This window comes from Montipora foliosa, chromosome 3, assembly GCF_036669935.1.
Source record: "Montipora foliosa isolate CH-2021 chromosome 3, ASM3666993v2, whole genome shotgun sequence".
Taxonomy (NCBI): Eukaryota; Metazoa; Cnidaria; class Anthozoa; order Scleractinia; family Acroporidae; genus Montipora; species Montipora foliosa.
The window spans coordinates 37,120,893-37,136,892 of record NC_090871.1 but is presented as its reverse complement, the minus strand read 5'-3'; the positions used below and the strand labels follow the sequence as shown (position 1 = coordinate 37,136,892).

Below are 16,000 nucleotides of genomic sequence, written 5' to 3'. Positions count from 1 at the left end.
TTTTTAACAAAAATTCTTAATCACCTTCTTTATCCCTAATTTCAATCTATTGTCATCATTTTTATCTCAGTATATATTCTCCGAATTTTTTACTTCATCTTTTTGCCCGTTGAAGACCACAGTTCTAGTGATCGAAAGCTTGCAATTTTTAATACTTTTAGCGAAAGAACGTCCATTCAAGTTTTTATCATGACTCATCCTGGCTGCGTTCCTTCAATATTCTGAATCTATTATTATTATTGTTTTAGGGCAATGAGGGCAGCCCAAGCTATTATTTATTATTATTATTATTATTATTATTATTATTATTATTGATAAAATAGCGGATTTTCATTGAAGCCAAGCTTAATCCGTCAAGGATTTGCTATTTTCTCCTGAACGTGTATGGTGTTCCCCATTTTTTATTTCATATATTTTCTCAGGACGCATTCTTCATGGAGTAGTGAAAAAATAAACAAAAATGTAATGCCAGTTTTTTGGCAATTTCATAAAATTGTGCGGAAGGAGCCCTTACGAGTCGAACAGCCCACGCTAAAGTTAAATCTATTCTGGAGTGTTACTACTTCCAAAGGCGTTCAAATACACTTTTTAGGTACGTACTTGAATTAATCATAGACTGACATCACGCACTACTTTATACGTTGGATTACATTTATAAAATCGAACTAAATTTGTCAAACATTAAGGTTGCGCAGCAATTGTCAAAGTAGCTCAAACAGCCTTATTCGTCAGCGTGGTACCATGGAAACGAGCGCAGTGGCCCCCCTTTTTATTACATTTTTATCATCTCCTTGACATGTTACAACAGTATGCGAAGTCTCATCGGAAATCTATGACAAGTTCTATTTCTGGGGAATCACCTTAGGAGGAAACGACGTTGCAAGACAGTGAAATCAGCATTGCACGATCTTCACTGACAAAAAGGGCAAGCCTGCAATGCACTGATGCACCTGTCTTTCAACTAACCAATAGGTAAAATTTGCTGAGAAGTTGTAATTAATATGAATGTTCACAAACCTTCCAGGGCTTCGGGCAAAAAATCCCGTAGTATGAACAAGAGCACGCAAAAGCTCGACAAACGGACTTCAGTAGCTTTTGAAACTTTGCCCGATATACGGCTCTTAAACTCCGAGAAACACATGCGAATCGAAAGGATGATACTTTTCCGCTAAAAAAAGCGGATTTTCTTTGGGGAAAAAATGGTATAATGTGTTCCTCCTTGTTTGTTTAAGTAGACATTCACTACCATTTGTCCAGAAATCTGTCATAATATTCCAGTCAAATAATTACTATTCAAGAGTTTGAAAATTATAAATAGTTATTTATCTTTCCCCATACATGTTCGGCTGTTTTTAAATAATTGCTACCATATTCAAGCTGCTTAATTGCTCAACCTGTTTTGATTTTGCCGTGATTTTTCTTGTCACTGGATCTCTATGGTTAAATGCCCGGGCTAACGCTTTCAACATTTGCTTCAACATCTGTTCCATTTTGTTGAACGATGTTGATTGCTGGGGCAGGCAAACGATTTCAACAGACCGTTTAACATTTGATTCAATGAGAGGCCTTGTATTCAGTCCCAGGCTGAAGCCGCGGTTGTTACTACGAATACGGGCATGAACGAAATGATATATGAAATGAATCGTATTAAACTGCGGATATGAAGCCACTGATGTGGCCAGCTTGTCGTTTGTGGGTTCAAATGTTCAAACGACTCAATGAACGAAATGATATATGAATGAATCATATATTCAACTGCGGATATGAAATCAAAAGAAGCTATGATCCTCGCAGTTATGAACGCAATTTTAGCAACCGCGTAGAGAAGCCTGAAAAATTCAGGACTTCAACGGGGTTTGAAACCGTGACCTCGCGATACCGGTGCGACGCTCTAACCTGGTCATTTGTGGATTCAAGTGTTCCCGTGATGAACGGACATGAATACGTCATTGACAGACCGATTAATGCGCACGCGCATACCCAACAATGTTGAAAGAGGGAGGCAGACGGCTTCAACTTCATTCAACATTCGCGAAAACAAAAGAAATGTTGAATGGTTGTTGAAGTAAAATTTAAAGGCTTTTAAAGTCATTCAACATCGATTCAACTTCCTTTAAACATGTTTCAACACAGTTGACAGGTGGGCGCAAAGGGTTTCAACATCGCTGTTCAACAAAATCGAACGGACGTTGAAGCAAATGTTGAAGCAGTTTGTCCGAGCCTTAAGTTGTAATCTTCTTGGTCGTTGTCTCCAAGGAGCTTGCAGAATCCGTATTCCTGACTCTGTTACATGACGCTATTGCTCTTTTTCTTGAAACGGCTTGATATTTCCTGAATACTTTTTCCTTTGGTCTCAGGAACGAGAAATAACGTAAAAGCGAAGAAAAATCCCACCAATGCTATGAAAACCAGGAAGGTGTAAGGATACAAAGCTTTCTGTAAAAACAAAATGAACACCAGTACATAAATTCTACAAAACTGTGAGGGTGAGTCGTCAAGCGAGAGGATAGGGGCTGGCAAGGGAGGCGTACTAGCAAGCACAGGGGTGGGGAAGGGAAGAATCCAGAGCGAGGTTAGATAAAGGACAAACTTCTTACCTGCAATGATGGAAAAACAAGTCCAATAACAAAGTTCGACAGCCAATTCACTACCCCTGCTATAGCCACTGCAGCAGGCCTTGGAGCTTGAGAAAACAATTCAGCTGTGATGAACCATGGGATTGGACCTGTATTGCAGAGAGTTGATAAACATCGCCAATCTTTCCAAGCCTCTTCATGGACTAGATATGTGCTTACTATACACCTTATTCCAAAATGGCCGCTGATTTATGCGCATACAAATTGGCCCTTGTTGCCTCGTTCAAGGTAAAATATTCTTTTGAATTTTAAGCTTAAGAACGAGGCATCAAGGGCTAATTTGTCAAGGTCAAAATTCAACAGCAAATCTTAAACTCTCCTCAAAAACCAAGACAGTGATAAGATACTTCGCTAGTATTTTACATCATTAAAGAGAAGGAATGTTCACGCAGAGGTATACTTTGAAGTTAGTATTCGAGTCCGTAGCCAGCCTTGAACAGCAACGGAGTGGGCAGATTACGTATTGAGAGAATAACTGAGTGAACGAGCTGGTCGCATTAAACTCGCGACCTTATCGGGTAATAACGCGAAGTTCCATTGTCACCTGTGAACAGGCATCTACAGAGGATGCTAGATCACTTGTGTCACTGGGTGCTTCTCTTCTGGGTGATCATATCGGCCAAATGGCGTCCAAAGTGCCCAATGCGCTTCAGAGTCTGTCTATTTAAGGTCGCGCAACTCAACTAATTCAAATATTTCAGGTACACAGCCCTTCCTAACAAAGTGCTAGGGCCGTAATCACTGGAAATTACCGCCACCGTTGTTTTTCCCAATTGGCAATTTTCAAAATAGTAAGTTTCTATTGTATAATGGGTAGTCCCAATGGTTCGTGCACGCTAATGGCTACTTTGGCAGCCCACTTAAAATTACACATTTCAAGTGTCCGTTTGCCTTGTACTATCTTGAGAGGGGTTTTCATCTTCAATTTACTTCTACAATACTTTGCCAAATATAAAACTTGAAATTCTACAAATTCGATTTACCTGGACCGAGCTGGAAAAACATCACACACAGCAATGTTGCTACCACAGATACGTAATTCATTCCAGACAAATGCTGAAATCATCAAAATCATTGTTAGAGAACCTATCACAGCCAAACCAAGGACAAAATTAAAAAACAAGTATACAGTGGAAACCGACAAGAACCACTGACTCGAGAACTTTGGACAAACAATTAAAACTCCAAACCAGTTTAAAACCTGCTATAACCACTTTGAATTGTTTAACACCTGCACCAACCTCGTTCCCAGGGTCTCTCTTCTCTGCCTCCTTTGTCTCCTCAATAACAAAGGAGGCAGAGAAGAGAGACTCTGAGAACGAGGATGCGCCTGCACAATGGCGGAAGGGTGGAAGTGACGTTGCAATGACCTCACTGTGCGCACGTGTGGCAGAACATCAAAGTGATCACGTGCAGAGGTTTCCTTATCACTAGAGATGGTAATCAAGAAAAGCTCTGCCAAGCACTTTATCGCTATACGTTACGCATAAGAGCCTCACTTCATAACGAAATGAGATTGTCATCACAGCATAAAACACAAACATGCCAGCAAGACCCAACAGCAGCAAAGATCGGCGGCCCATGATTTCCACCACTTTTACCTAAAACGAACACAAAATAACTTTTCACAAGAAATCAAACCAGATTCACTTAAATCTTGGGTATCCTGAGCATAGGGGAAGTTCATTCGTTCGTCTGCTTTTTCAGCACCATGACGTCATACGTGCATTGATACGTCATAAGCGCAAATTGTTTCTATGGAGTCAACACGCCGAGTTTTTTGGCAAGGGACATTTCTCAGTAATAATCTTTCAGACAATATGCCATTTTCGAAATACCAATATTCAGCTTGATAGCGAGGCAGAGAGGACAAAAACAATAGAAACACGTTGGAATTAATGTAAAAGATATCGACATATCCACTTTCCTTTGTCTTTGTCCTCTAGCCCTAATCCTAACCCTGAAGGTTTTACCGTGTTTAGATAATTTTGTGCAATAGATAACCACTAAATGACAAAATAAACCAAGTCCCTACCCCTTCGGGTTAGATCACCGCTGCTCTACCGACTGAGCTACAAGGTCAGAAGGGAGCGGGTCGTGGGAACTGAAGATCTCAAAGTCACGGCAATGAACATGTACAAGTACAAGGAAGTGTTACGTTTTTACAAACGTTGGCCGTGTAGCACTTTATCAGTTAAGTCTTTTGAAATATGAAAGTGCTACACGGCCAACTTTTGTAAAAACCTGAATTTTGTTGAATAGGCCACTTTCGATCTATTAAAATTCAGCTTGAAATAGAGTTTTAACGTTAGGGCTAGCGTTAGGACTACGTTAGGGTAATTGTATAATTACTGAACGTTTTATACCTTATTTAAAAAAAATTGAAACAATAGAAAAAGAGACACGAAGCACCTACCCCCGAAGGTCGTGGGTTCAATTCCCACACTAGTCAGAGTTTTTCTCTGTCCTTGTGTGGGCCCATTTCCATCTGTAAGGCTAACGCTCACATGGTTCATATGGGACTGAAATCTAGCACTTTACAATACACTCTATTCAGTTAAGTCTGTTGAAATATATAGTGCTACACGGCCAACGTTTGTAAGAACGTAACCCTTCCTTAAACTCTAAAATACCCGGCCACTACTTTGCGTACGAACAGATATGCCTCGTTCTTCAAACGATGCCGCTTTAAGAAGACACTAGTGGTGGGGTAGTCTGAACTGGCTCCTGTGACAATGTTACTCGATTCCCTGGTTTCCTAGCTGGGTTAAGTACTTTACTAGTAACCACACGTCTTTTCAGTAGGCTATTTACATTGTATCTTATTGAAACCATCTCAAGATGTACATGCTCGCCTCCTCTAACTTCGGTCCCATAAGATTGTTTCTTTCGCTACTCTTCTCCTTTGCTTCCAAAGCAACTGTCGAACGCACTTCATTAATCTAAGATTGCTTTTAGTGTAAAATATAAAGGACTTACCGGCCTACGATTACAAAGTACTTACTGTAACGCCAGTCATTACTACACTGACTACACCAACCAAACAGGATGCGGCACGGTCCTCTTTTACACCAGCAGATTGAAATATTGACGTGGAATAATAAAATACCTACAGACGGAAAATACTATCACTTAGATTCTTATTAATGAACGATTCTGTCCACATTTTGATTAGCCAGTCAAGTTGTTCAAAATGGCAGTTTTTTAAAGGTTTAAAGCCGTGTGAATATCAAATTCACCAATAGCTTTGGATCACACTTAATTTTACAAACAAATGCATTTTGAGAGTGTTATAAAATCTTTATAGGAGACGACTTACTGCATTAATTCCACTAAACTGTTGAGCCATTTGTAACACTAAACTAATGATAAGTGGTGTCCTCAGTTCATAGGTTTGAAGCAATGTTTTGATGCTTATGTGCTCTTCTCTTAGATGTTGTTCTTGTTCAATCTGTGAAAAAAAGTGTTCATATAGCTAAGAAAGAACAGACGTTGTAGGAGGCGTATTTGAAAGATCCGAGAAATGTACGGTTGGAATATGAGGATGCATTCTTTTGGGAATATCCTGGCTATTCTCATTCGCACCCCCTTCCCGCCGACCGCGTATAATTTCCGCCAAAACTTTCCCAAAAGAACGCATATTCTGCCTATTCCGAGTGAACCGTATTCCGGTCATTCTGTTCATTCTGTTATCGGGAGCAGAATAATTCCGTTCATTCCGAAAACGGAATAGATCTCAAAAGAACACGAATACCGTCTATTCCGCGTAATCCTATTCTGGAATCGTACCAAAAGAACGCGCCCTGAGATAAAATAATCTATAAATGTATTTTCAAAGGTGTTCCCTAAGACTTCAATTTACCACTGACCAACCTGTTTTCATCAATACATCTCATAATCAAGAAATTATACAATGCAAACTACGTATCAGTCTGAACTATAGCTCAACAGCCACAGTCTTTTAGTTTATTCAATAACTCTTGATTTGCTTGCCTGCTGGATGAGATTCAGTCTCTTTGGAGTTTCCTTAAACTTACCCTCATTTCCTCAATATCCTCTCTTACATCAGTAGTTCCTCTCAACTGGTTAAGTGCTATTTTCAAAGACAAACAGATTAGAGCTGATTATCAGAAGTTATACATGTCACTCATGTAACACGCAGACAAAAATTTACGGATACTGATTGGTGAATGAGGAGGGATCGCATTTCTAGTGCATGAATATATTATGCTTCAGAAGAGGGCAAAATTACTTGATGTCAGTCACTGAGAGAGACCTTTAAAAGAGATTTGAGAAGGAGAGATTTTATACAGGCCATATACATTATGGGATTTAAACTTATGAAAAATGAACCACTGAACTGTTTTGTTTTTCACCCAGCATTTTTCTGTTCTAACTTTCTGTTTAGTCGCATTAGGAGTTTGAAATCCCAAATAGGGTTTAACATATAGCTCCTTTTCTTCAAAGACTAACCAATTTTTATCATGAGAGGCAAACAAATTAGTGAGAGCAGTATGAATGTAGGCCAGAGATGATAGCTCTTTATGCCAGTGTGTCCAAGAATGATTTCTGGTCATTGCTTATGAGGGCTGAATTCTTTGGTCTTCTCCTTTGGTTTGGTCTGGTCTCCTCTGCTGAAATGGTTTCCTTTGCATACTCACTCCAAAATCAACCTTTTTCCTTTCAAAGTCATTTAAATTAATGTAACATACCCTAGTACATGAGTCAATAAATAATTATTAGTACAGGTAACCACATGATTTCGAGTGCAATTTGGAATAAATAAGCACGAGTAAATTGTTTCAAAGACGACCAAGTGCTTATTTATTCCAAATTGCATGAGAAAAATCATGAGTTTACTTATTAATAATATACATGAAAAAATTCGAGATGGTTAAGCAGAAGAAACGCACGCGTACCACGCAATCAGGGAAAAATTGGGCCATAAATTGGGCCATCCAGGTTTCGCGCTTGATTAGAAAACAAAAGATTTGATTGGTTCTGACCAAACCTTATTGTTTATTGGCCAATTATAATCCAGAATTTCACTGTTACACTTGAACGTTACTGCTCTCAGCCAATCAGAATCGAGTAATTGTTTTCATGTATATTATTATAAATGTACTGACGACATACCCTCAACAGTCTTAGGTTCATTGTTCAATTTGAGAAGCAGATAGCGTGGGCTTCTTGGACAGAACGGAAGAGTGAAGATCTGAAGAAGAGCGACAAAGAAACCAAATCCAAGCAAATACGGCCAGCCACGATCTGTACCAAGCAGCTGTAAGACAAAAAACCAATCAAATAAAATAGACCTCTTTAGCTTCGCGGTCACGTGGTCTCTATTGGGTAAACATAACATTCAAGATGGTGGCCGCAAGTGAGTGTTCCTACGCAGCGTGGACGAAATTGCTTCGAAATCTTGCAAATGTGTTGGCGATCACAATCGTAAATCATCTCAAAGGTTGTGGGAAAAAGAGAATTGGTCAAAAAGCTTATAAATTCTTCACAGAAAATTATGTCCACGATGTTTCCGTGAAAGAGGCAGTTGAAGAGGAAGGCGGGCGATGTCGGACGTCTGAGATATAAAACCGCTGCTGCCGCAGTCAGAAGAAGTTCGAAGCTCCTCACGCAATAAAGTTGAGAATTACTGACAAAGAAGGAGAGGGAAATGTCGATGGAGCGGAATGCTCATGTAAAACAGGATAAATATCCATGCTAGGTTATTTTTACAAGTGCAAAATTGTCATTAAAGATGAAGTTTTTAAAGCTTCTTTATTCAGTTGTCAGGTGTGACGCGAGTCAAGAAATTCGTCTAAAATCAGGTTACTGCTCCCGAATGTTAAAAGGCTGCTTCAAATCATATAATTTTATGACAAATTACTCTTTATTACTTTTTTTAATTTTATTCAAACTGGACATTGTCCACTTTCGTCACTGCACACAAGTCAACATTTATTTTTTAAGAGTTTTCATTCTTTCTTCATCTATTTTCTTTGTAAATTTATTTGTCTTGAATTAATATTGAACAATGTATTGTAATGACAAGTGCACAATTTCAGAAAGAACATGATCTCTTGAGGAATCGGCAGTATCAGTTTCTTGATCCAAATTGCCCTCATCATAACTTCCCGATGATTCTTGATCAGAGTCGAACAGCAACGAAGTCTCAACTCTTTGGTGTTTGCTTGCATTCGTGTTCCAGTACGTTGTCTTTTCGGCACCCTCCAGGGAGAACAAACCCGAGTACCCTTCTGATTTGTTATTGTCCATCTGAGATATGTAAGAATCAACTTCAGCTGAAGTAACAGGGGAGAGAAACATCGAGTCAGGAAAATTGCCCTTCAGAAAAGAGGTTGGACAACAGTTCCCACACGGAATGTCTTTGTCAGTGTTTTTGCCCACATTAACAAAGAAATCGTTAAAAATGTTAGCAAAAACACTGGGAATGTCAACAGTTTTTCCACTTTCTAGAATACTGGAAATGTAATCAGCTTTAACTTTACTAATGTTCAAGATCGATCTAATTCCATACCAGATTTTTTTCATATTATTCTTATTACACAAGGAAGCTGGCTTCAACATGCGCAAGTGGCTGACAAATGATCAGGAGTTGGCAGATAGAATCAAATCAGAGGAGGACCAAGGAGCGAGACAGCATCACCCCTCTCCTGACTTACAGCAAGAAGATCAAACTTTCTCCAAGACACTGTTTCAGAATGTGGATAATTCAGAAGACCTTCCAAAGTTGCTGGGAACATCTTAGAATCTTACAGAAGATAAGCTTGTCTTTACTTTCAAGAAGTTCACCAGTTACCTGACAGACGAAATCGTCACAAAACGAATCGTTCTTAGTTCTATTGCGAAAATATTTGACCCTCTCGAAATACTGTCTCCAATGTCTGCATTCAAAATACTTTTTCACGAAATTTGCAAGAAGAATGTTGATTGTGATGCTCCTCTGGATGGAGACGTTCTGGAATGGTGGAAGTCGTTGTTACAGGACATAAAAACTATTTCGAGTTTCTCAACAGGCCACTTCAATTTTAAGTCCCCAGAGAAACTGGAAACAATGCAAAATGTGGGAGGAATGGGGGGGGGGGGGGGAGACAAAGAGTATTTTGGTATTTTCCGAGGTGGCCTATTGACAGATGTTACTCATCTGGACTGAACTGTGTTGACTCCTACATTTCAATTGCATGGGTTTGGAGATGCATCAGACAAAGCCTTTGGTGGTGTTGTTGACCTTAGGATATGGTCAGAGAATTCAGTTCTTTGCAATATTGTTGCCACAAAGATGAGAGTATCACCCCTTACAGGAGTCACCACACCCACATTGGAACTGTTATCTGCATTGGTAGTTGCAAAACTAACAACAAGCGTTCACAAGGCACTTGGTCCATCTTTACATATCACTGAATGTGTATGTTGGCTGGATGCAGAGACTGCATTGTGGTGGATCAATAAGACTGATAAGGAATTTAAGCCATTTGTACAAAATCAAGTCGTTGAAATCCGAAAGCTTGTAGCCCCAGATCTATGGAATTATGTCCCTTCTGCGGAAAAATCAGCAGACAGTGCATCACGAGCGTGCAAGGACTCAAAGCTAAAACATGACAAACTTTCGTGGGAAGATCCTTAAAAAGGAAGAATCGTGACAGTTGGCCAAATCAGAAGGAGTTTGGACCAAAGAATTTCGAGAAAGATGTCTTCATTTAAATAAAGCCAGCGAAAAAAGTCACTACACTGTTGCTGTTGCCGTGGAAGTCAAGGGAATAGATCAAATAATCCCGCCTGCTAATGTCAGTGATGTCTACAGGCTCTTCAGAGTAACGCCTTACGTTTTGAGATTTATCAGGCGCGTTCAGAGAAGGCAAGGACAACCTCAGGTTACCTCAGTGGAGATTAAGCCACAAGAATTAAGTGACGCGGAATCACTGTGGATCAAGCATGTCCAGAAACATGTTTGTGAGGAAGAAAAATTCGAGCAGACGCGCCGTTCCTTGGGTCTCTTTGAAGACGACAAGGGCAGATTGAGATGTGGAGAAAGACTACATGATGTGCCCGTGCTGTATCCAGCCCGTTTCCCCGCAATTCTACCCCCGTAAACATCAATTCACTGTTCTTATGATCAAGAGGAGTCACAGCAATGTCATGCACAATGGCGTCAAAGAAACAAACTGATTTAAGGTCAAGATTCTGGATGATAGGGATAGACAGACTGTACGTGACGTGATTTCTCCTTGCGCTACATGAAAGAAACTCGAAGGGAGATCGTACAATGCTCCTCCTTAGCCTCCTCTTCCAGATTTCAGAGTATCAGATGAATTTGCCTTCACCCAGGTTGGTGTTGATTTGCTGGGCCAGTCTATTTAAGAGAGGTCTTTTCCAAGAGTAAGAACGTATACATTGCCTTATTTACTTGTGCTTCCTCTCGGGCCGTCCATCTTGAGCTTGTACCTGACTTGACGACAGAAATGTTTTTAAGGGGCCTGAAGCCGTCCATTTCAAGGAGAGGGATGCCACGCTTTGTCGTTTCCGATAATGGAAACACCATCAAGATTGTGGTAACAAGGAGAAGGAAGATGCCGGTCATTAGATTTGTTCCAGATGATCACAAGTGGAAATTGAACGTTGTAACTGACAGTATCTGCCGTGGTTACTTTTCAAGGAACGTTGCTGTTTGTTGACTCTTAAAGTTGATGTATTATCCTTTGATTGATTGACAGGGTCAATCAAGGGGGGTGTATTGGAAAGAGGATTGCGTTACTCTACTCTGCATGTTTGTCGGAATACATAATCGGAGAGTTTCATTATGTGATTGACACTTTGTATTGAGTGTTTTTACTTCGCACAGGGAACTTGTAGTGTATAGCCTCTCGGTCTCTCATGTAGAAAGTCTATTCATTCGGAGAAATAAGGAAATCTGTTATATAGTGAGTTCTAAGTCTTTTGCGGGATTAAAGTTTTGAAATCACTCTACATACATTTTGCAGATAAGACTAGACAGCCTTACTCTCAGAGATCTGACAACATAATACATGTAGGAATTGTAAAAAAATACATATGCCATTCAAGTAGGTAAGTTGAGCGTTGTACCTGCTTCAGTCCTAATATGTATCCAGCAAGAAGCCCCAACACTATACCAAACTGATTAAGCACACCAAGGGCACCTCGTATTCTGATGGGAGCAATCTCCGATAAATACACAGGTGCTACAGCAGTGTTAACACCTAACATCAATAGAAACACTTTAATCAATAAAATAATTTGGAAACTTTATTTTACTTGCCGGGAGGCAATCCCATAGAAAAAATAAACACGTCATTTGCCGGGCCTACAATAGGTCGGTCCGTATTGGGAAAGACTGTGCTAGTGTCAAGTATGCGAGGACCATACACGAGAACTCTGGCACAGTTTTTCCCAATACGGACCAACCTAGGCTGGCAAATAACGTGTTTATTTTTTTCTACGGGATTGCTGTGAAAGGGCCTAAAATGTTCGTTACGTGACAGAAATTAATGTTAACGAAAAGGGAGCTCATGGCTTACATTTTACATTTTATCATAATCCATTTTACGCTGTTTACGACACTTTCACGGTGTTACAAAAAGCTTGAAAAGTTGCTTAAGTTGGAAAATTCGGAAGGGCCCGTACTCCAGATGGGAAAATCCGGACCGCTGGAGCGCGTGCGATTAGCCAATCAGATTCAAGGATTTGGGATTCCGGACCGCTGAGAAGCTGGAGAAAAAACTACTTGTTTAATTCTTGGTACTTATTAATTAATCGATCAAATAATTAATTTTTGTATCCAGACTTCAGTTCTGGCATCAACTGGTAACAGAGCATAGCTCAACCAGCGACTTCAAAGTGCCCCTAACCTTCAAGTTTTTTATTCCCCAAAAGTTTAATTCCATTGCCCTAAAGAAGGAATCTCACATACTAGGTGGAATTTCTCTTTCAAAAATCAACATGAACGGTGTCAAGTTGACAGTCGCTTGTTCCATGGTCGAGCTGGTGAGGAGGGGCATGGGTTTATCATGAAATGACCTCACAAGCGGTTTTGCAATACAGTTTTGAAATAATTTGCGTAATGCAGAGCAGTTTTTCATTTCACATCAGGAAGAGGCCCGTGTCCCACACTACGTAGCTTAACCATGGGACAAAAAATCTCTGGTTACCGTTTTTAAGATTTGTTTTTCGATGCTGACTCTGCCGGAAAAAGTCCTTTGCAGGAGTCGAACCAATGACTTTCCAATAATTACTTGTTTGGATGCTCTACCACTGAGCTATAAGAGACTCGTGGGAACTCTGCCAGTAGACTAAATTTGTGTGACAATATTATTGTCCCACCATACTGCTAGCATCTAAATTGTCGAAATGGAGCATAATTATTCACAATTGCACTAAAAGAGATATTAGATGCTCACCCGGGTGAATCAAATGAAGAGATTTGTTTTTCGATGTTCACTTAGGATACTCAGAAAAAACTTCTGATTACTAATTCAGATGCTCTACCACTGGACTATAGGAGACTCGTGGCAGCCAGGCCATTAAACTAGTTTCATGAGACAATATCATTATTGTACTGCCATATTGCTAGAATCTACAGTAAATTGTTGAAATGGAGCATAATCATTTGCAATTGCACAGAAAGAGATGTTACAGTGTAATGTTATCCTCCGTGAATGAAATGAAGAGATTTGAATGAAGAGGTTTTTCCAATAAATCTCTTCATTTCATTCACCGGAGTTAACTCATAACATGTACACATAACATTGCCTACAGGCTATGACAAATTGTTTGCAATCCATTGCAAAGGCAAATTCACACTATCAATTTCAGCGAGTGCGACGAATTGTTTCTATCTCTTCACAAGCAATCTTTCATGATTCTTTTCTAGAACGCGACGACATAAATTGCAATAAACAAAATCATTAAACGTCACCTTTTCAACAATGCAAAGCACTTTTCTGTCATGCAAATAACGGATGCCTGACTTGTCAAGTGAATAAACGTCGAATCACAAAGCGCGTAAGAATCTAGCCAATCAGAGAGGGATACAGAAATCCCTGTAAATTCTGAACAAGCTTTTTGGGTCTTTTTGGACGTCGCACAGACTGACTATACCGGCGGTTTAGTCTGTCCGCGACGCAGGCTAGCAATACGCCCACTCCTACTTGATTGGAGCACCGTAAATGAAAAGAACTATTTAACAAATGGTAAAAGGCTCAGCGTGCACTATTGAGTTATGGATGCACTTGGGAGTTTGCTAAGCACTCAAGAAGCTAGAGTCGCTCTCGGCTATCGCCTCGAGCTTAGCAATCTAACTCAACAGTGCACGCTGAGCCGTTTACCATTTGTCAAATAGAAGTTGAATGAATGTCTCTTTTCAATGAAGTTCATTTTCTAAACATCTGAAACATTGTTTTCGTATTCAGGGGTCTTCGTTTTCGTGTTCCGGGGTCTCTCTTCTCATTTTTTGGGGTCTTGGGTCTTCAATATTCCTTTTTCGGGGTCTTCGTTTTCTTCATTACCCTTTTGAATCGTGCTATATTCACCTCGTGAAGATTCCTCAGGAGCGCCCTTCGTTTCTTCAGCGCTGAGAAACAATTCCTACAATTGTACGTTGAATTGATTTCCACTTTACACTCCATGTATAACAATTCTGTTCGTACCTTAAAAAGTAAAACCTCTTCGACCATCAAAAAGATTTTATCCGTATTTTTTATCATGCACTTTGAAGTACACACGAACTCATCGTAAAATGGTGTTGTTGATGGAAAAGTGTAAACCGAAGATCTTTGTTTGAAGAAATAAAAAGAACAGGTAATCCACATTTGTTGCTTTAATGATGAAGTGATCCAGGGTAAGAACCAATCAAATCATTTTCCACACAATCCAGGAAAAAAATCACGTTGTATCGAACACGATTGTCAACGATAGATCACAGATGCTCCTACACAGGCTAGAGAGCAGGCCTCATGTTGGAGTTTGATGCTAACAGTGGAAGCCCCTCCATATTTTGCAATGCAGTTGTTAATTTGCATTTTGCAGTCATCACTTTGAAGTTCCTTTCCAAAAAACTCCTTGTATGACAACAAGTCATCTGTGTATTCTCTATTGTCCAATTATTGGACGATAGAGAAATTCTGAAAGTGATGATTCAGTAACTGAATTATCAAAAAATATTTATGCACTTTTTTCACAGATGCAGTTAAGCCTGGTTTTCACTAGCGACGCAAGCACAAGCACAAGCATAAGCAGCTTAAGGCCTGGCCAAACGCTTGCAACATTTAAACGCAACATCTTGCAAAATTGTTGCATGATGTTGCGAGATATGTTGAACAGGCTGGCCAAACGCGCGCAACATTTTCAACAACATTTGCGAACGATTGGCCAGGCCTTTATGCTAGTGAAAACGAACGTCGACATAAGCATCAAAATCAACCACGGTAACCGACATTTTGTTCAAATGCTCAGACGCAAGGAATCTGGAACGAGTGCCAGACGCAACAGATTTCCTTGTGCTTATGCTGCATTTCATTTTCTCAGGACGCAAGCGAACGCAAGCATAAGCGCACGCAGAAGGAAAAGGAAAAAATTTGATCCTTACGCTTGTGCTTCTGCTTGCGTTAACCCCGTTTTCACAGTGAAATAAGCGCTCTTATGCTTGCACTTGTGCTTGCGTCACTAGTGAAAACCAGGCTTTACTTAACCAATGTTCATTTAGTAATTTGGAAATATCACTACTCAAAAGGTACATACCATTATTAAATCCACAAACAAATCTTCCAATAATAAGTAAGGCTGGTCCTTTTGCATAATATGAAGAAAACATCATTAATGAACCAATCATGGCTGGTATGTTGTTTAACAATAGGGCTCTTTTACTGAAACAAAAAAAACAAAAAAAAGCATGGTTCAAAGATTGCAATGACAATCATTGATTGCACAATGCTTGATATGCGTAAACAAAACACAGAAAATTGTGTCAGATGATAAATCCTTGAGCAGGATTAAAGAAATGCATTAAGTGAATAAAATACATTTGCCATAATCCAACATGAACTGCTTTGAATAGCGACATAACAAGAGGCTACGGGGAGCCTACACTTTGCTCGAAGGAATTTCAGCTGATTTCCTTTAAAATTTATAATCTTCTTCAATTCCGTAGTCCGAAGTCCGAAGTCCACATTCCGTGACCGAACCATATGGTTAAGTGCGATCATAGAATAGTTGTTCACATTTAAAACTGTTGTTAAGGGCATTGACTCCAATCAAAACCAGTGAACAAAAGCTTTACAACTTCCTACCATGGTATCTAAAAATACTTTTTTAAACAATACCGGGAGACTTAGAAA

General features: G+C 39.7%; 1 protein-coding gene across 1 annotated transcript in view; it reads right to left on the bottom strand.

Annotated features, from left to right (window-relative positions):
- Positions 1-16,000, bottom strand: part of LOC137997387 (solute carrier family 2, facilitated glucose transporter member 3-like) — a 38,839-nt gene continuing 22,839 nt past the window's right edge. Inside the window, exons 3-12 of the mRNA XM_068843347.1 lie at positions 15,405-15,529; positions 11,736-11,869; positions 7,773-7,917; positions 6,674-6,729; positions 5,956-6,087; positions 5,641-5,745; positions 4,136-4,237; positions 3,620-3,692; positions 2,598-2,725; positions 1-2,436 (exon numbers count right to left, since the gene is read on the bottom strand). Of these exons, the coding sequence (XP_068699448.1) occupies positions 2,287-2,436; positions 2,598-2,725; positions 3,620-3,692; positions 4,136-4,237; positions 5,641-5,745; positions 5,956-6,087; positions 6,674-6,729; positions 7,773-7,917; positions 11,736-11,869; positions 15,405-15,529 (1,150 nt within the window). The 3' untranslated portion in view covers positions 1-2,286. The remainder of the gene's footprint in view (positions 2,437-2,597; positions 2,726-3,619; positions 3,693-4,135; positions 4,238-5,640; positions 5,746-5,955; positions 6,088-6,673; positions 6,730-7,772; positions 7,918-11,735; positions 11,870-15,404; positions 15,530-16,000) is intronic.